Source organism: Ischnura elegans, chromosome X, assembly GCF_921293095.1.
Source record: "Ischnura elegans chromosome X, ioIscEleg1.1, whole genome shotgun sequence".
In the NCBI taxonomy this organism is placed as follows: Eukaryota; Metazoa; Arthropoda; class Insecta; order Odonata; family Coenagrionidae; genus Ischnura; species Ischnura elegans.
This window is the reverse complement of record NC_060259.1, coordinates 102,738,995-102,760,929: the sequence shown is the minus strand read 5'-3', so window position 1 is coordinate 102,760,929 and position 21,935 is coordinate 102,738,995. Positions and strand designations below refer to the sequence as shown.

The following is a 21,935-nucleotide window of genomic DNA, read 5'->3' as shown; positions in this document are numbered from 1 at the left end:
AACCCGAGGCGGCGAAGCCGCCCCACAACGAGGAACTGGCGTAGGCGAGGGGGAGCTTCAGCAACCCCCGGGCGGCGTAGCCGCCCCGATGTTCAAGCGGCGCAACCGCTGTGGACTCTGCGGCGAAGCCGCCCCTTTAACGAGTAACGGTGAAACAGTTCCGAAATGCCCTCGCCCTCTGGCACACTAAACCCCCAGGCGGCGAAGCCGCCCTTCAGCGAAGAACGGCGAAGCCGTTCCGAGGAATGAGTGGGGCACCTCCCTACCCCCTGGCCGGCGAAGCCGGCCCCTAGCCGTGTTGTGATTATTCGAACTTCAAAAGTCTTCGAACGACCACAAATGTAGACGGCGAAGCCGGAACCGGGGTTTTAAGGGGCGGAGCCCCTTAACGAGCGCGCGGAGCGTGCGAGTCTTCTATAATATATACAACCCGATGTGTGACAGATAGCACACTCACTGATTCACTCACTCATTCACGTATACAAATTCCCGACCACTTCGGGACGTGCTGGGAAGACGAAATTTTTACAGGTCGTGGAGAAAAAATATTCATCGGGGGGAAAAGTCCGAAAACTCGAAAAAGTCGATCGGTTTTCGAGATATATCGATCCGAATTAACATTGGAGCCTTATGGGACTAAAACATATTCCATTATTTGCCTACTTGAAAATGTCACGGGAACATGAAATTTCACTGACGGAAACTAGATTTTTTGGCCGATTTTTTGATGTGAAACATTTTGCCATATTTTGTTTATAAGTATTTTTTATAATTTTTTTAAATTTCCAATGCTTTTCTTATGGGCCTATCTTTGGATTTTTTTAAAACCAACTTATAATCGTTGAAGGAATAAGTCCTTAACGTATGATATACTAGATTTTTTGGTTGATTTTTTGGCGTGGTCGCCTTTGCAATGTTTTGTTTAAAAGTATTTTTTTTAACAATTTAAAATTTCCAATGCTTTTCTTACGGGCCGAATTTCTGAATTTTTTTCACCAATTTGCAATAATCGTAGGACAAATTCACTTAAATGCAAGATACTAGATTTTTTATTCAATTTTTCGGCTGTCTTCATGTATCCAAACGACGAAAGAATTTCGAGTTATTAACGATTATGTATTTCCATTGAAATTGCGACTCCTACAACGTTTGGTAACTTACAACACATCCGCCGTGAAGTTTGCATTCCCTCAACACACGATTTTAAATTTTTCCGAATTTTTTTTTACCACTTCCCGACGTGGTACGGACACCAAATTCAGGTGATTGACGTATTTCTCGTGCCCCTACGCGCCGCTACCAGGAGAACGCAGAATATTAAATTTTAAGGGGTGACACCGTCGAAAAAGCATGCTTACACTACAGCTACAGAGCCGAAAATTTTAACCAAGGTAAACGATGCCGCGTTATACAGACCAAGCACTTTAGATCCCCCGAAAATCCCCTGTGAACCCCCCAAAAAAATAAAAATTACTTAATAAGTCGTATATTTCGTGTACCATTCATCCCAGTTGTATCGTTTTTATTGATTCCGAATGGGAATCGTGTCGGCTATATTTACGCGTCATGTTCAATTATCCTGCCCAAATTACACACCCGAAATAAAACTTCAAATTTTTAAATGTACATTTCTTAACAAAATAGTAGAGTAATAAAAGGGGTTCCAGGACAAGGACACATAAAACCGATTTTTTTTAACCACTTCCCCATAAGGTACGGCTACGAAATTCACATTAATTATGCCTTATTTCAGCGCCTATGCACCGCTATGTGGAGAACACATAATTGGTAATCTAAATGTTTGTAATACGGGAAATTTCATTGTTCTCCTACAGTTAGATCGCTGGAATTTTTACTGTAGGTAGACAAAGACCTTTTATGCAAGACAACTTCTCGATATTTCACGTGGCTTCCAAGAAGACCAGGGAAAAAATTATTTTTTTTCTGTGAATAGCATGTTCTTCGGTGTTTTCGCATATTTTAGCAGTAACTCCCTTCTCCTATGACTCATCGCTAAGGAATTTATTTGGATGATTGCGACCGTTGTCAGTATACTCATAAAAACCCCTGGAAACCCCCCGGACCCCCTTCGAAACATCGTCATAAGCTAAAATGTCACAATCACGGCTAGCATGCGTCTACATTCAGCCACATTCTCCCCCGGCAGCCTTTGTAAACGATCGGGGAAAGCTGGTAGTACGCATTGCTCTGTGAGGAGTGAAACCCTCGCCGGCGAAGCTGCCCCCGCCCCAGGAACGACGGAGACATTCCGAGGAGTCAGAGGCGCGGAAAACCTCCGAGAACCCTCGGGCGGCAAATCCGCTCCAACACGTGGAGCGGCCGAATGGGAGTTTTACGAGGGGGGAGGGCGCCGATAACCCTTGGGCGGCGAAGCCGCCCAAAGACGAGGAACGGCGAAGCCGTTCCGAGGAGTCGACGGTTCGGGGGGACACAGTAAAACTTGGGCGGCGAAGCCGCCCCATCACGCGGAAGGGCGATGCCGTTCCCAGGAGTCGACGCCTCGGGGGGACACGGGTAAACCTTGGGCGGCGAAGGCGCCCCATCACCAGGAAGCTTACGGGGGGAGGGCGCCGATAACCCTTGGGCGGCGAAGCCGCCCACAGACGAGGAAAGGCGAAGCCGTTCCGAGGAGTCGACGGCTCGGGGGGACACAGTAAACCTTGGGCGGCGAAGCCGCCTTATCACGCGGAAGGGCGACGCCGTTCCCAGGAGTCGACGCCTCGGGGGAACACGGGTAAACCCTGGGCGGCGAACCCGCCCCATTACGAGGAAGCTAACGAGGGAGGGCGCCGATAACCCTTGGGCGGCGAAGCCGCCCTCACGCGAGGAACGGCGCAGCCGTTCCGAGGAGGCGATGGCTCGGGGAAATAGGTAAACCTCGGGAGGCGAAGCCGCCCCATTACGACGAGATAACCCTTGGGCGGTGAAGCCGCCCACAGGCGAGGAACGGCGCAGCCGTTCCGAGTTGTCGAAGGCGCGGGGGAACACCGGTAAACCTTGGGCGGCGAAGCCGCCCCGCCACGAAGAAGTGCGATGCCGTTCCCAGGAGTCCACGCCTCGGGGGGACTCGGGTAACCCATGGGCGGCGAAGCCGCCTTAACACGATGAACGGCGAAGCCGTTCCGAGGTACTAGCTGGTGTCTGTTGGAGGGCTGCCTCAATATATGGGCAGCGAAGCCGACCCACAACGAGAAACGGCGAAGCCGTTCCAAGGAGTCCCGGGTGGGACGGCGAAGCCGTCCGGTGGGGGCGGCGAGGAACGGCGCCGCCGTTCCGAGTTGTCGCAGTCTCGGGGGAACACCGGTAAACCTTGGGCGGCGAAGCCGCCCCGGCACGAGGAAGGGCGATGCCGTTCCCAGGAGTCCACGCCTCGGGGGGACTCGGGTAACCCATGTGCGGCGAAGCCGCCCTCCCACGGTGAACGGCGAAGCCGTACCGAGGAACAAGCGGGTCTCCGTCACAGGGCTACCTCGATATCTGGGCGGCGAAGCCGACCCCTGACGAGGAACGGCGAAGCCGTTCCGAGACGCCGCGGGTGGGACGGCGAAGCCGTCCGGTGGGGGCAGCCGGCGAAGCCGGATGCGGGGGGGTTTTAGGGGGCGTAGCCCCCTAACGAGCGCGCGCAGCGCGGCGAGTCCTATCTATATACAGCCCTCGTGGTGACTGACTCACTCATGGATACAAATTCCCGACCACTTCTAGAAGAGCTGGAGAGCTGAAATTTGGCACGCGTGCGGGGAACCGGAAATGATTCGGAGGAAAAATCCGAAAACCGGAAGTTTCCGCCACGTGTCGTCGCTAGAACGACAAAATGGCCGAAATCGCGCTTTTTCCGGGGACCGTCTTCCGGTTTTTATTTTACTGCGCGCGAACCGTGCATGCCACACGGATCGTTAATGCATTTTTTGAAAGCTGGTAAATGTAGTAACGTAATTATGTTATGTTATAAGTTTCTTTTTAAGAAATTTGCGGCCAAAATGGCGTCCAAAAATTGGGTTTTCGAAAAATATTTCATAACTTCCGCTCCCCTAGTCGTAATTACAGGTGTAGGATATTGAAAATGATTATTATATATCCTCATAACATAGTCTACGAAATGTAGGTAACGTTTTTCTTTCATCGTCCTTGGTTACTGAGAATAAAATTAAAATATTCCGAAAATCACCGAAAATTACGATTTTCAGAAGATTAACACAAGGTTTTGTCAATTTTAACTCAACCGATTTCTTTCAAACTTTGTAGTTACATACATCTATGCATTGTGTTTCAGAAAACATAAACATTTTAATAATAGTTTAATGGATTTAACCGCGAAAAAATAAAAATGGCGGGCACTGCTAACATTTTTCAGGGACTGGTTTGCTTTTTATTGTATTACTTTCGAAATATGGATGTCATAGGGCACAATTCTATTAGACATGACAGTAAATGAATGTGACCATATAGTACCGTCATCTTTTAACCCCCCGAAACCCCCTAAAATATTAAAATTTGCACATAAGTAGCCTTTACGGGTACTTTTCGTCAAAATTCCGCCGCTTTTCCAATCCTTACCACTCATCGCTACGGAATTGATGTGGACGATTGATGACCGCTGGCAGTAAAAACCTATAAACCCCCGGTAAACCCCCCCACCCAAAAAAAAATAAAATTTTCAAATAAGTCTACTTTTTTGGTCCTTTTCGTGACTATTCCACCGCCCCCAACGACTCATCCCCCCGACATTTATGTGAATGGATGGTGACCGCCAGGAGTACACACATTTAAACCCCCGGTATCCCCGTGAAATCGCCCCTAATGTAAAATGTGTCATTTAGTCTCCTATTTGGAAACTTCTCGCAAACATTACGCCGCACTACCCGTCCCCTCTAAGCTCTGGATCCGGAATATTTGGTGAGGGCGAGCCACCGTAAACCATACGGGAAAAAATACCAGAACACCCCCGATTACCTCCTGGAACATCGCCGAAAAAAAAATAAAACAAATTTAAACTCGCCTTTCCGAATAGTTTTCGACACAATTTAACCGGTGCCCCTACCACTTATTAAAACCCCCGATAACCCCGTGAAACCTCCCAAAAATTTTCTAATAAATAGCCTCTCCAGGGAAAAGAATCGTAAGACCACTCTTCCGGTCCCCTAGGACTTATCGGAACGGAATTTATGAGAACTATTAGTGACCACTGGTTTAACACAAGTATAAAACCCCCGGTATTCCGTAGGAACCCCCCGAAAAAAAATGAAAAACTTGCCATTAAGTCTTCTTTTATGGGTACTTGTCGCCACTATTAATCCGCATTGCACTACCTTTTACAATCATCGCTACATGATCACTGTGGACTTTTGGTGACCGCATGCATAACACATTAAAATCCCCCTGGGCACCCCTCTCGGTGGGGAAGACCAATTATAAGGACTAGGCGGAGCAGCCGCGGGGGGGCTCCTCAACCCGAGGCGGCGAAGCCGCCCCACAACGAGGAACTGGCGTAGGCGAGGGGGAGCTTCAGCAACCCCCGGGCGGCGTAGCCGCCCCGATGTTCAAGCGGCGCAACCGCTGTGGACTCTGCGGCGAAGCCGCCCCTTTAACGAGTAACGGTGAAACAGTTCCGAAATGCCCTCGCCCTCTGGCACACTAAACCCCCAGGCGGCGAAGCCGCCCTTCAGCGAAGAACGGCGAAGCCGTTCCGAGGAATGAGTGGGGCACCTCCCTACCCCCTGGCCGGCGAAGCCGGCCCCTAGCCGTGTTGTGATTATTCGAACTTCAAAAGTCTTCGAACGACCACAAATGTAGACGGCGAAGCCGGAACCGGGGTTTTAAGGGGCGGAGCCCCTTAACGAGCGCGCGGAGCGTGCGAGTTGTTGAATTATATAGAACCATTTCTCGTAATGCATGAGTTTGTTTACTTAAGATTAAGTTTTAAGCTTACATATTTTGACATGAAATTTAACAATTTCAGGACACTGAGTGCTCCCAGTTCAAAGAAGCCGAAACAAACCTCAGACTTTGTATATCTTTTTGCTGGAGGATGGTAGGGTTAGAAGGTTGATATAAGCAGCTAAATGGCACCCATCCAAAGAGTCATAAGTAAAATATGAAAGAACTGAAACTTTATGAAAGAAATTTATTATTATAAATTAAAAACCACCTATTATTAATGCAACCTTTAATGTTGAAATGATTTAATGAGAAGATATGTGATCTTCTCCATTAAATCTCCAAAAATATCTTCACCAGATAAACTGGAGGTCATGATCTTCAGTCAGATTCAGATAATCTTCAAAAATGGTGTAACCGGTGTAACTATTACATTACATGCATGTAAATGTTAGTAAACGTAAATCTATCTCATTCTAACACAATTAAAGTCCAACTCCCTTCACTTATTTTAACAATAATTATTCTCTGGAATCTGTTGACAACATCAAGGATCCAAGAGTCTCCTTCTAAAAGGATTAGTCATTCCATGATACCATCTCCAGGAGTCGTGGAAAATCTCTGGGAATGCTTAGCTTTATTTCTTGATACATCTCCGAGTTACATTACCCTCATTCTATCAAATTATTATATTTTGTACTTGAGAGATATCTTCTTGAATGTTGTTCACCTGCTTGGTCTTCACCTATCCACACAGTGGCATGGGGGGGGGGGTTTCCAGGTTACAACCCCCCCCCCCCCTTGAGCCTTTCAAAGAGGCACCAAAAACGACCCCCCGCCCCCCTCTGCCATGGGGTGTTATCCATTCACCCCGGAGGGGCCCCAAAGTCTTCGATAAACCCCCATGTCAAAATCCTGGCAATGCTACTGTACCCACACATAATTAAATTGAAAGAATCCAGCATAAATTCCTCGGACACTATTCATCTCACAAAGGAATAACCCACTCATCCACAAACTATCTTGAAATCCTTATATCTGCTGGTCTAAATTCACTGTCACCAAGTGGCAGACGCAAGATAGGGACAAGGGGTGGGCTGAGTGGGAGTAATCTTCGAGCAGTAGAAGGGGTCCAAACAAAATTATCATTCTATTTAGTGTTAATTGGATACCTAAGGGGAGGGCTATAGCCCCCCACAGACTCTCTCTGGATTGTAACATACCTAAAGCGTGTAAAATAGGCCCTAAGTTAAGAGCTAATTTGTATTTCAATTCGTTAAAGTAGGTAAATATATGGGAAAATAAAACTAAATACTTTTGTACAAAGTAACAACCTCCAAAAAATTTGATTTTATCTGGTTCGACCCCATGGGGGGAGTTAGAAACCCCTCATCTGTTACCTAGGTGAAAAATTTTTGACTTTTGATCTACATTTATAAATTATTCAATAATTTCATTAACTGCCCACCTTCACTGGAATTTATTAAACTATATTAATATTTATGTCCCCCTGAAAATCTAATATCTACTGATACTTTCCAGAGCAGCTGCAGCTCCATATCCATAAGCTAAAGTCAAGCGAGACACGTATCGAAATTTGGCGTAATCGTAAATTTACTTCAGCTTCTTTTCGTAGTTCATTAAAGTAATGAAATAAGGGTGGAGGTTGAACCGATATTGAAATCATATCAAGATTTTAGTTTCCGTTTAGCTCCTAATTGATTTCAAGGACGTGAGTGGTGCTTGAAGTGCATAACTGTAGAGTTCAAGTGTTAAATTCCGCGCTAAATGAGGTTGTCAAGGTAACAACATAACCAATCAGGAAAGTTTTGGGGTATTTTGATGTCACGATTAATTACGGCTGAGCTCTATGGTGTCCATTTTAAGCACGAAAAAATTGCAATTATAGTACTATAGTAAAGCTAGTCAGGAGAGGTAATTATACCTTTGAGCCTTCACTGAATTCGCAGAATTTCATACCGAAGCGCAATTCTAAAACCAGGTATTCGCAACACGAAAGTCAATACAAGTGAGGATATCCAAGCTGACTCCAAGAGAATCTTATATTTCCACTGTTATGCACACTATAAATGTGGACACAAAACCGCAAACATTGAAATGAATTTACTGAGATAATCAATAAAACAGATGAAACATTAATAATCAACGCGTTGTGAGTGGTTGTAGGTTCCCACCTCAGCTACAGATGGCGATGCAACTCGTGAAAGTTTTCATTATTCCTCTTCGACGGCGCTGCCACGGCCTGCGAGTAGACTTGTAGGTGAGGGGGGGAGAAATTCGCGGCGAAGCGGGGTCGAGCCGCTACCCCGGCCACCATGGCGTGGCAATCGCGTGACGTCAGGATAACAGCCAATCGGAATTGACTGCCAATGTCGTCTGCATATATTGCTGTATTCACGTATTACTTATTATTTTTTCTTATTTCCTTTAACCAGCGCGAATTTAGGGACAGGATTTTGTAGGGATCTTATAAGGATAGGGGTATTACTGCTTCAAATAAGTAAAAAAATCCGATTACGCTTCAAAATCCTTTATTTTGAGCTGGTGTCTGTACATGAAAAATCGTTATTACAACAGAAATTATTCTTTAACAAGCAGGACAGGAGTCCACAAAATTCACACGTCAAGCGGATAAGGATTAGTTTGTAAGAATTAATTGGAACGAAACTCCCACGTACCACTCGTACGTTCTACCAGTCTAAACTAACATTGTAAAAAGTTAGGAAAGCTCAAATCAATAAACATGGGTTGCAACCAACATACACATTAAAATAATATTTATACATTGAAAATCTAGTCATTATATTAACAAATAAGCTTCCATCATAACAATTAATGTACAAAATTTTATTGTAAATATCAGGCTATATACCGTAATGTGTACTACAGTATAATGTCCTACGTTTGATGCAATATAATTAAATTAGAAGTTGAAACGAAAACCAAATACTGTTTCACAAACTTTTTATTTGCTATCAAGACAAATTGTCTTGGTAATGATGTTGAAACTAGTTGATAGCATTAGTAAAATAAGAGATTGCAATATTTCCACTGAGTTTTATTATGACACTACGTACCTGTTCCGTCGTTACAAACAACGTTATCAAGTGTGATCAAGCAACACCTGATAATGTCGTTTGTAATGACGAAATGTTAGTGTCATAATAAAAGTAGGTGAAAATATTGCAATGTCTTATTTTACTAATATTAAGAACTTCCACCATATCGTGCCCAACATCATACAAGATAGTTGATACCAAATAAAAAGTTTTTGGAACAGTACTTGGTTTTTGTTTCACCATGAATATTTCATCATTCTACTAAGTAACGCCCAAATCAGTTGAGTTTAAATGAGAAGGCTTCAGACATATTGGTAAGGGTGGAAATCAAATTGGAAATGGGAAGAATTCACTCAGGCAGATGATTCTCGGTAGCCTACTGAACCCGGTCGGCTACAGATGATGTTCGGTTGTCAACCAAATCGAGATTGTTACTGACGATTTTTAGTTGCCTACCAAACATGGTAAGATGTTTCAAAAAGCATATAGCCTACTGTAACCGGTTGGAAAAATTTTCAGCTGCAGTTATCCATTCATATCTCAAAGTGCATTCGTATCAATGAAAAGTAATAAAGTGAATCTTTCCTATTTCCAATTTGGTTTCCACATACACTATTATGGCTGAATCTCTCAAATGTACTTATCATGCATCAAACTTAGGAGATTATACTGCACTGTGCAGTGTAGAGTAAGATGAACAGAAAACCACTACTAATCCATGGTATCTCATTCCAGTTTTTAATCCATATTGCACAAAATTAGTAATCAAATCAAAATTTCAAAACACAGGAGAAATTACTGTAGAGAAAGGGATGTTATTACATTTCACTTGAATTGAGGTGACTTTTGGAGTTGAAGTAAAGCCAAGGTACAAAACATATTATTATGAAAATATCTTACCATTGTCAATAATGTCATATGATTTAAGACTCCCTTACAAATTCGACTGTGCTTTATTGTTAGGATTATGTACATATGCAGTAAAACCTCTATGCAGTGAACCTCTTTACATCATAAACCTCCACACTTCATACCACCCCTGCGGTCAGTTTTACATGTAAATTTATAGGCAAACCTCTTTATCTCATAAAACCTCCACTTATCATACCAAGGAGATACTCCCGAGACAGCCTAACTACCTCCAAACATCAAATTGCCCAAATTTTGGTCCCCTCCATTACGATGTAAAGAGGTTTTACTGTATAATTGAGGATCTTAGAAACCAAGAAAGATAAGTGCAATTAATTACCAAGAATTATCAGCTATTATCTAAAAAAATTGCACTAGTCCCCCTAGGCTTCTATGGTCCTCATTTGTTATGTAAAATGAATGACTAAATGAATTAATCTAAAAAATCTTTACACGTGAGAATACAACTCAAAGCAAATTAGCAGTAGGAACACTCGTGTATTTAAAAATTTTGACTGCAGTAAATTTTCAACAGTCTGACTGAACTATTAGCATTTCTTTACTACCTCCTTTAGGCAAGTTTCATTTGAGATATGAAGTTATAATTTTCACATTTATGCTGACAAATAGATGAGATTCACTTGTCTAGCAATTCATTTCTTCCCACGATAATATCTCCCTTGATAAATGCAGTTATACTGATTAAATAATTCATATTCCCCCAACATCAATAAGGACATAGGTATTTACTTCCTAACCATAAATACCAAGGGCAGGAAACAGTATAATCTCATCTTCTGAAATCCATCACTTAGAAAACCAGATTATCAATGCACTATATAATAAAATGGAAGTTGCTACAATATTTTTCGATTTCTCAAAAGTTTTTAACACTGTGGACCACCAATTGATACTCAATAAACTTGACTTGATGGTTTTTGTGTCATAGCTAATTTTGATTGAAACCTACTTGTCGGACCAAATTCAATTTGTCATTACCTCAGGAAATGGTGTAACTTTCATTTGCCTGGGTACAGGCCTAAAGCAAGTAGTTCCATTAGGCTCCTTCCCTGTGCCTATCCTATCACTTTTACACATAAATGATCATATAAATAGTTTTCTACAAATAAATGGTTCCAATCCATTCCCTATGCTGTTGACACCAATATGTATATTGTTCTCACAGCAACAATAATTTTGGAGAATTGAAAGAAAAATGCAAAAAGTGAGTCATACTTTCTCTACCTATCTCATTGAATACATTGGAGTTCCTCGTCTAACAATAAGACAATGGCCATTTTTATAGATCAAAAAAAGAAGCATTTAGGCTATGAATTTTTTAAAAACATGATACCCTTTACTGTCCTTTGTTCAAAAAGTTGGCTGTATTACCACTGCCATGCAAAAATTAGAGGTTTTGGTACTCATTGTCTTTAAGTAATGGTTATTTTATTAAAGTTGGTAGCAATAACTGTAACTATACTGTTTTCACTAATATTTCTCATATCTTGCTCACTAAGGGTGAGGCCTTAAGACAAAGTTTCATTACACTTCCCTATAAGACAGAGAAAAGAATGTCTCATAAGATACAAAGAAATAATATCTCCTTCATCTTATACAGAAAACAGCATGTTTACATATTCCCATCGTTGATTGTTGAAATAAATCAGGCCATTATATGTACCGAATAATTTTGTAAGGTGTGCTAAGAATGTTGGCTATGTTGTGTAATCTGACTGATGTGTTCTATTGAATCTTGGTGCATGAGTAATTAAACAGACTAAATGAGTAACAGGGAAAGATACTTTCCAAAAAACCATACCACACAACTTTGAAAACATCAGGAGAGGTACAGGCTAATGCTTGGTCAGAGAAATGCAATTTGATAAATAAAATATCTGACATAATATAGAAATACCCACTATAGAGACTGCACAGAATTGGCGAATCACAAATATATCAACTTTTTCAATACCTTCTTCCTAAAATTCCAGATGCTGACATTTATCATGCAAGGGGCCACAAGATTTCCATTCGAGTTCTTCTATTGGGCACTTCCATTAAAGCTGCAAAACTGCTTTATGAATTGAACGATTTCTGCAGTCACACTCACACCATCAATCCACCCTGCAATAGACAGTAAAAATAACATGGATGTCTCCCTTACTAAATTCATCTATTTACAGTTTCTCATATCTATATGAAATCATACTCACCTAACCGAACAAAAATGTCCAAATGGAGAAGACCGTAATCGACAGAATACATGGGCGGCAAGGCTCCCTTTCATTTCCTCTATTCACCTAGGATTATGAGCAGAGGTGGATATCTTGGGGAAGTGAACGATATTCCCAGTGAGTCTTCTACTCAGATTCACAGTCTCCTCATCGTGGGTCTATTTTCTAACTCTTGTAATAGCTACACCACCAACTGTCATCTACAACAAATGTATAATTAATTATGGTTATTTACATAATAATGACAATTTTGAAATATTTGCTAATGTATATAAATTATAAATAACGTAGATAATTACCTCTTCTTTATTGTCATATTCCATGAACATGTTTCGTGAGCACTTCAGGAGATGTGGAGGGTCATCGATGGTGAACATTTTTTCACCCGCAAATCTGAAATAAAGATAGGATATCTTTGCCAAAGTGTTGGAGGAATAGAAAGGACTATCTTCAAAGGGATTACTCATCACGCCAGCTTCCCTAATATAATTATCTTATAGTGAATGACTGTCTCTCGCATGGAAGAAAATAATGACCTGATAGTACTTGAGTCCCCACCCTTTGCACTTGCATTTACCCCGTCATAACACCATTTACAGCACATATATAGTATGACACTAATGAAAACAATCCACAGATACTACCAGAACATAAGAATATAATACGCTAAGTACGATATGTCACATAAAAACAGATTGTTTCATTAATTTTGAAAGTGAATTGGAAAAACAGGGATAAACAGCGGAACCGCCGCAGTCACCTACTGGCTTTCAGTGCATTAATTGCCAACTTATACTATAGGATTCTTTCACTTTGTACTTACAGATGTTCATTCCGAGGACATGAATGCAATTTGATAGGGCTATCAGGAGTTTTCCGCGCGCCGTATCCAAAAGCATGACAACGTTGAGACGAAGGCATGTTTAGATTCAAACGATTACAAACGGTTTGCTGTTGTCTGCTAGTCGCTGCCGATTGGCTGTTACCCTGACGTCACGCGATTGCCACGCCACGGTGGCCGGGGTAGCGGCTCGACCCCGCTTCGCCGCGAATTTCTCCCCCCCTCACCTACAAGTCTACTCGCCGTGGCGCTGCTGATAGCTATTTTACGGTATCTTTAACTTTCGTAAAAATGGCGAACCAAGTTGAGGATGAGTCCACAACAGAGGACAAGAAGAAAGAAATTACTCCTCTGCTGTCCAAGAAGATGTCCAAGGGTCAGACTTGGTAATTAACGAAGATAATTTTTCATTTATACCCATCTAGGGGCTCTTGTTTATCTTATGGCCTTGTGTGTGGCCTTTCCATTATGCTGAATGGGCGTAAAAATTAGTCTGCAAGGAGGTTCGTTGGCACTAATACCCTCAATATTTGTGAGCCTATTGTTCGTCTGTCGGAGGTTTTAGCTGTTACGGTGCTTGACACCTCAGGCTAGACAGTACGTACTTGATGTCTTTTGGTTTCCGTCGTGTGGCATCGCTGATCCTGATGTTGATTTTGTTGGAGTCTTGCCATGTCTGCGGCAGAAGTGTTGCCCTAATTGCTTAATATGTCGAACAAATTATTCTTACGTACATTTTAAAATTCATCCTGGACGATTTTCTCTTTGGGTTTTAGAAGGATAACGGCGGTGTAACTCTTGCTTCCTTCTTAGGTAGTAAATTCAGTCATTGTTGTAGATACTTAACATTTGTAGAAAAGGCAGTACGACGTTTTGCAATTGATGAAGTGATCTAATGTACTTGCTGTAACACATTCTCTTCCCTTAATCAGCTCTGTCGTTTCGAAAACACATTGCGTCATTCAAGTACTTTTCAGTGGAAGTCCTGTGTACTGAAGCTGTTTGTTAGTAGACAGTATCTTTAACTTATTTTGTAACTTTCTCTGTTCATTATTGGGTCAGCATGTATTTTTATAGTTATGTAAAGGTGGCATGCAAGGAACGATAAATGTAGTGTTGGATCAGTGAGCCATGGTAACAAATCTATAAGCCTCAAAATTTCAATTTTATTCCTTAGCGGAATTCCTTGCAGGAAGAAGTTTATATTTGATTTTTGAAATACATTGACCTGTATTCGATAACTTAATTTAATAATGTTCCAGATTTACAGCTTACTTATTCATTTTATTTGGATTTGTTGCCATATTCCATATCTACACTATTTCACTTTTCTTAAGTGCTACTATGGTAATTGGTACCTTATAGATGGGCACCATGTAGTCCTTGGAATTGAAATGAATGAACTAGGTGGTTGAAACCTGAAAGCCTCGGAGGTTGATTCATTGAACCCTATTAGGTTTTATGGGAAAGGAATGTAAATAGTCTATATAAATTAGTTTTGTACTCCTTAGAGTTAGATAAAGAGCTGCCATAATTTTATGGTAAGGATATAATAATGAGTAATTGTTATGTTGCTAAGTGATTTTAGTATCCATTATTCATTTCCCCTTCTCAAACGACCTGTTCTATGTGCTGCTTTTCGTTTATATGAGGTAAATACCTATACTCTCCTCCCTCCTGTCACTATATTTGCTTCCTTAATCGTTCAACGATGTGGCTATCAGCCTCCTCCTTATACCAAACTACGGCATATCACATGATCCTGTTGTATATGTGACCCAATTTTGATTTCTATGTGCCATTACTACATTTCTAGATTCCAATTTGTCAAGTTCACCCTCTTGTCAGCAACTACATTGTACAAATAGCCTGTACGTGCAAGTCCTGTGCATGGGAAGCATCCCATCCTTCACTTCCCACTGACTTAATTTGCATGCATTCGTCTTGCTTTGGTTACTCTAAGCACTCATTTCAAGAACACATCCTCTACTCCTTATTTTCCATGCACATGCTTGCGGCGAATTGATATAGTATGTGGGACATGGCTGGAGTCGAAAAAAAGTCGCTGTAAACGGGAAGGTAGGATAGGGGAAACTCTGAACAGTTCCTGGCTTCACAACAGATTAATTGATGCTTTGTTCAGACTGTGCCCAATGTGCAAGTTCCTAGGAGCCACATTGCATCACAATGGCCAACTCCGAAGGTGCCAAATTTAAACTTTCGGACATGCTTAAATAGGGTGGTTTCCTATTACTTTTTTATTGCATAAATCGAAAGATTATTACTCCTGGAGTACGCATTTCACGCTTTTAGATTTTTTAATGACTATATCTATTTTTTGCAATTAAATGAAAAGTGAAAATTTTCAAGCGCACGAAAACGCGATGGCTAAGTATGAATGGTGGGAAAAGTCCGTGTGACGTCATTTTGGTTTCCACTGCCGCCATGGGAGGTGACCTTGGGGTGAGGATATGTGCGCCGCTGCGATGCAGACTGCTAGCAGGTAGCGCTTTGGTTAAATAAGGATTATTAATACCCTATCAAATGAAGGAAACTTTCCGACCATAGGCAGTTTTAATAGGTGATTATTAAGAGATGTTTCCCTGAGCTCTGTGCCTCATGCATGCATTGGTAATCTCTGACAATGTAAAACTCCTATCTACTCGTATAGAAACTAGTTCCCTGTGACGTCACATGGAGTGGCATCGTATGGGTGCCAATCTGGCCTTTTTCAAATACGGTTAAAATTGGCCATTGCCATTCGTCTAAACTGGGATTTCTAAAACCAAATAATTTGTATATTATGAATACACTAATGCTGGGTGACGATTCGCAATTAATGCCTTTCGTTTTCTTTGATGAAGGAAACTACCCTATGCTTTGAATGTTCGTGTTTCTGATAGTTCATAAATTGAATATTCGTAAGAAGTGGATTTAATGTACGGCAGATTTTTGAGTGGTAATGAGTGGGTCACCTGAATGCCGTTTCTTATCCATCAAACTTTCTTTCTGTAACTGAGGTTCGTTATTGCATAATAAAGAAAATTTTGCAGTAATGCTTCCGTTACACTTTATAGGATTAGTCTTTTTTTCGGGACCATAATTTGCTTCGTAAAAATGAGAACTTTGTAATAAGGTTGTTTGTATTAATGAGAGTTGACTGTATATATTTTTTTTTCTTACAAGTGCCCATAAACAGCACAAATTAGCTTTCATATCGGATATTCCAACAAATATTAACTGCATGGCCAACTTCAACGTAGTAGACTTAGCCACCTTATTCCCCAGCTGCCGTCAAGTCTCATGAAGGAGGGTAGATTTGTAGAGTTGATGAGGTGAAAACATTAGTAATCATCATTATTAGCCATAAATTTCCGAATTTTTACCATCAACCAGTTAATAAATGTTTTCAACTTTGTTGACCCAGGAGCATTAGTGCTTAACTTGTGAAGCTACATTTACAAGTCTTCACCTTACGGAGGTGATTTTTCATTCTTTCTGCTGATAAATGCTTTTACAGAATCAAGTTAAAAGAATCTCACTTATTGAAGGTTGTGAACATTACCTAACATTCTCTAAAAATGTCCAAGTCCTTGAGATATTGTCAGTGGCCGTTCCCAACACATGATAAAGTGGATAGATACAGGAAACAGATTCCACTGACCACTGTTTTACGCATGATTCCTTTACCTTAACATTGGGCTACAACCTTGTCACAGTGGAAGGGCTTGTCTGTTTATACCGTATTTCTCTGAATATAGTCCCCCCCCTAATTTTGAGGCTTCAGTTTCGGGAAATTAAAAAAAAATGCGTTTGAATATAGTCTCCCCCTTTCCTTTTACCACAGGCATTTTTGGAAAAAAGGGGGGACTATATTCAGACATATACGGTACATACCCCTAGAGCTGCACTGGCAGGAGTAATGCTCAGTTACTCCCTGAAAGGCCACTTTTTCCGGTGAAAGGTTAGGAGCTAGAGACCTGCAAGTGGTTGAGAAAATGAACAAACTGTGGCCGCCACTGTGAGAGATAAGAGAGAGAGAGAGAGAGGTTAACCCAAATGTACCCTGCTGTATTTCACAAATATTTCCAAAGGTCTCTGTGAGCCATGACTGTCTCAGAGAATAAATGATTTCTTTCTGATGGGGGTTTATTTAGGTGGTTAAGGCAGAGAGCTGAATGCTGTTTAAAAATACGAATGCTGTACGCTGAATGGCCATGGTTTGCCATGTCCTAAATATGCTAATTGATCCCGAATGATGAGAGTTCTGGTTTTGCGTTTACTTGCAGACGTCTAATAGGAGCCAGAGGAAAGGAAGTCCACGTGATGGTGTCACTTAAAAAACACAGTTGGAATGGATGTGAGAAACCCTACCAGCTATCTATTCCCTGAAGACATGGGAGTACAATCAAATGAGTCTCAGAAACTCATCAAATTGGCATCAGCCCTTAACCCTTGGGCTGCGGGAGTTTCCTTTTTAGCCGCCAGACAGTGCAGGAGAGACCCTCAGTGCAGGAGGCACACACTGCCACGAGGGTTGGTCTGGTAGAGTTAAGCCTCATGGCGATCCTTATGGTGAGGGAAAGTGCAAGATATCAAGGTAGCAATAAAAACTTTGGGAAAATGCCTCAGTCAGCATGCAAAATGTTTAAAAATGTTCCCGCGCTCTGAGAGTCAAGGGCAGGTGTTGTTGACTGCAGCAAGATTAGCAAGGTCCTTGAATGCAAAACCTTTTCATAGACTTATCATTAGCAACAGAATTCAAGATGATGTAGAAGAAAAAGAAAGCAATGAGTGTAGGGACGTGGAATGTATGGAGAATAATTAGGGCCGATAAGCTAGAAAATATCAAAAGAGGGATGGAGAAAGAGATACAGTAAATCCCGAGTATAATAAGCCTCCATGCTACGGAATTCTACAAAATTCTCCTTACAAAGTCATAGCATCAGTCCCTGGCCTTCCCATATATGATAAATGGAGGGAAACCTCCAGAAATGGACCTCTGTAATTATCAAATCTCCCTATAATAAAGTCCAAATGTGAGTTCCAATTATGAAAATTACCTCTGTACAGTAACATTTAACAAATTGTAAATATTTTACTGTGTGTTTGAATGCAATTTCATTTCCAAACTTCACCTTGTCCTAAGATGTTCTCTTTATTTTGACCTAGAACCTTGTTTTCACAATTTGATTGAGCATGGTTACCACCTGTGAAGCTTATCAGTAGGGCTACGATCCTTTCTAATGCACCATCTATCAGCCTATCATGGATATCAGATCTGGCAAGGGGCTAAAATTATTCTATCAGGGATTAATTCATACTTAATACCACAAAATTCATAATTCAAGGGCTGAAGGTGCATAATCTGAAGTTGCCAGCATGGTCTCTCTCAGATTACATACAACTGTTGGATATTTGGATGGCCTTTCAAAGTTCAGGTTTGAAGAATTGATTTTTCGTATTCAAGGGGTTAACTGAAATGAAAAGTACACCAAACAAAGCACTATTCCTCCCCATTTCCTTATAATTAACATCAACTAAGATCTCCAGGTTCTCTTGGATGCTGTCAACCTATAATAAATTTGCGCAATTTGAGTTTTTTCAATGCTCTCAGATTGATTGCAATTATTGTCTTGAGTCATTTAGGGTCCCCCACCTCTGTGCAACATTTCAGCTCTACAACTCAACTGGGAGTGGTCAGGAATTGGCATCCATCAGTGAAGACACTTCATTTTTAAGCCCGTCTGAATTTTTCATCCAAAAAAATCCCATCAAGGTTCCTCTGTAGCTGCTACATTTATGGCTCATGTCATTAATGTGTGTGAACTCATTGCTCATCCTGCAGCAATGGATTCGTAAAGGACCTCTGTATAGTGGACCCTCTTACAATGCAGTCCCTATTTTTCTGGTTCAGTGCAATGCACTATGCATACATGGACGTACGCAGCGGGGGGCAGGAGGGGCAGCTGCCCTCCTAGAAACATAAGTCGGAATAGTCTTTAAGGAAAATCAGGAATGGATTGAATTAAAGTTTTCATCAAATTTTATTTAAACCCACAAAAAATGATGTTGGTATAAGGCATTTAAGCAAAATAAAAATATTTTTTTCTAGCAAGTTATTTTAAAAACTAATAAAGCAAATGTTACAACTTGAACGACCATGGCTTGCCCCCCCTTCCTCCACCGCTGGTTTTGATCCTGGGTGCGCCCTTGTATGCATAGGCTTTACTTAGTCTGGGACTGTATGAGGTGATGTGGAAGGATTGTAGGAACTATTGGAGTGATGAGTTGAGGGCTAGATTAAGTGATGAGTAAAAGGTCAGAGAGGGGTAGCTTTGGTGATAAATGGGAAGTTTGATAAGGGAGTGGTTGGTATTGAGCAGGCAAGTGATAGAATTCTGGTGGTATAATTAGAGGGAATTATAGATTAGATTTTGAATGTGAGTAGTTAAAATCGTTAAGAAAGCTTAAAACCTGAAATCACTCACATTGATTTCATGGAATAAATGCAGCTTTAAAAATCACCACTGAGCTGCTACCATACTCCCTCTCTGAAATGTATTTCTATTGGTTGTGGCTTCTATGACATTGCTCAGACCACATGATGGTCATGTTACCATTGGACTCTGATTGCACACATTTTGTGCAGGCTTTAGATCGTACAGGGGGAACAGGGTCCAAGCTATGTGCTCCAGCTATGGTGTTATCATCCAACGAGATGCTTGGAAAGTTTTCTGCCTGTTCCAGTGAGAGGCTGTACAGCACATCGACATTCAAATTTGGGAAAGCAAATGGAAGTCATAAACAGTCGTTGTCATAAAGCTCGTCATACTGCCTTTTTAGATAGAATTGAGTTATTCAAGCTGTTTAGGACTTCGTTTTCAGTTTGTTAGGTGGCATCTAATGTTTTTGGTGAATTAGTTTTCCATACCCTTGGGATAGAAATATTACTGCTAGGCAAACCGTACCTTCATTCTGGCTCTGTAACATTTTACCATTTATTATGTGCAAGTGAGTCTTAATAGTTTGAGTGGATGATATTTCATTCTAAATATTTTAAGTGAGTCATGTCGAATGGAAAATGAAAATTACTCAAGAGAGAACATGTTGAAGTGAGACAGGTGCTCGTGGACGTGTTTTAACGGAAGACGATCCATCATTTATCAGATGAGTTTAATCCAATAGTCATGAAATATTAATGTTTCAAGATTATTTGGGCACCCTTAGGATATCTATTGAGGGACTTAATTCTTCCAAAGTGAAAGGTATCATGGGAATGAGGGAAAAATATTCTGTTTGCATTCTTACTGATAATACGTGTTTCATATAACCTTGGTGGAGACATGATTCTGTCGGTTGCATATAAAACATTCTTAGACCCATGTGTCATGGCTTCAACTTCTATGAATACACAAGTTAGATTTTTAAACATTGCCATGCAAGGAGCTATACTTGTTATGAGATTTTTTGAATGGTATCTTCCAATTAATTCGTCTTGTCTACCAAAAATTTCATAACTTCTCTTTTTATTGGCTGAGTAAAAAATTGACCAAATGTCAACCCTTCAGTGGCTTCAAATGTTGACTTATTTAACTAGATGAGCACATTTCATTTCTTGGATATATTCTCTCAATAGTGGCGATTTCACTGCGTCTACCTTTTAAGCCTAACTTTTTGTTTTTATTTTCCTGCTGACAAAAGTTCTGCTACGTGCAGAGTATCTCGGGTCATGGATGGGAGATATTTGCTTAACTCCTGCTTTGAGTACTTCTGTGCTTGGTTGCTAATGGATTAAATTGTCATTTGTATTACTGGTTTCCCATGCCTTAAATCTCAGACCAGAATGTGTGTAGTCTTACATTGGGTATATTGCTGTCACACTGTGAAAATTTTTGAATTTAACTTTGGTTGTATTTCATAGCAGTCTAAAAAGACACCTGTATTCCTCTCTCTTCCTTTATTTCATAGTTTCAATCAAGGAGGAGAGGCACTTGGTATTGTGTTGTTGACATGAAAGGATAAGTTGAATTGATTTAAGTTTTTTGATTTTTAAAAAAAATATTGCTACCAGGGCCATTCAGTGTTCTCAGATTGCCTTCCAGATCATAGGGTACTATTTTGCCAACACTTCATTTTCTGACTGGCAATCAACTGTATCTATCCCTATATATTTCTATGTGTCAGGGCAAATGATGATTCCTAATGCAGGGATGGAAAATATTAGAAAAAGAAGAGCTGGATGCAGTGGGAAACCGAAAATGAAATCCTAAGGCCTTTTACATGTCATTTATGATTCCAAACTTGTGTCAATAATCTGCCTTGATGGACCATATAAAATTGTCGATTGTATATATACTAGTGTGAAAACTGGAATGAAAGTTGGAACCTTCTTCGAATTAATACATTGTATATATTATATGTGCATGAAGCTAAGATAATGTTTTTTCCCTTACATTACTATGAGAATGTGATTTTGTCTTAAGACATGTTCACATGATACATCATATCATACAAGTTAATGTGTGAATGCATGAACACTTCTGATGGACTGGAACGGACCTTGTACGTACAAATGCATGAAGCAAATTGGAGCAGGTCATATTTTCTGTTCATGCAAGTGCACAAGTTCCGTTTTCAGGATGCATCTTTGTGTTCATTCTTGCATTATATTGATCTTTTTAATGCATTGTGTAACAAGTCCTTTACAATCAGAAGAAAAGTCCTAGACTATTGGAAAATCTTGATATTTACCTAAATTGTATATGGTAATTAATCATCACCACTGGTGAACAATCCTAAGATTGGTTAGATGCAGCTCTACTTAATTCTCCTATCAGCTTACCTTTTCATACTTACATATTACAAAATCAAAGGGCTTGCATTGATAGTAGTTACCTATCTTTTTTCAATTGTAAAAATTTCATTAAACTTGAGAGGATGCAAGCCTCCTCCTCGTTAGGTCTTTTTTTC

General features: G+C 40.8%; 1 protein-coding gene and 1 long non-coding RNA gene across 2 annotated transcripts in view; one reads left to right on the top strand and one right to left on the bottom strand.

Annotated features, from left to right (window-relative positions):
- The first annotated feature begins 8,044 nt into the window (after positions 1-8,044).
- Positions 8,045-21,935, top strand: part of LOC124171834 (ubiquitin carboxyl-terminal hydrolase 15-like) — a 68,576-nt gene continuing 54,685 nt past the window's right edge. Inside the window, exons 1-2 of the mRNA XM_046551188.1 lie at positions 8,045-8,144; positions 13,209-13,348. Coding sequence (XP_046407144.1) covers positions 13,254-13,348 — 95 coding nt within the window. The 5' untranslated portion in view covers positions 8,045-8,144; positions 13,209-13,253. The remainder of the gene's footprint in view (positions 8,145-13,208; positions 13,349-21,935) is intronic.
- On the bottom strand, positions 12,291-13,176 carry LOC124171835. Its single transcript, XR_006867980.1, has 3 exons — positions 12,945-13,176; positions 12,421-12,514; positions 12,291-12,321 (listed from the first exon to the last, which is right to left on the bottom strand). It is a non-coding gene; the product is annotated as an uncharacterized LOC124171835 (long non-coding RNA).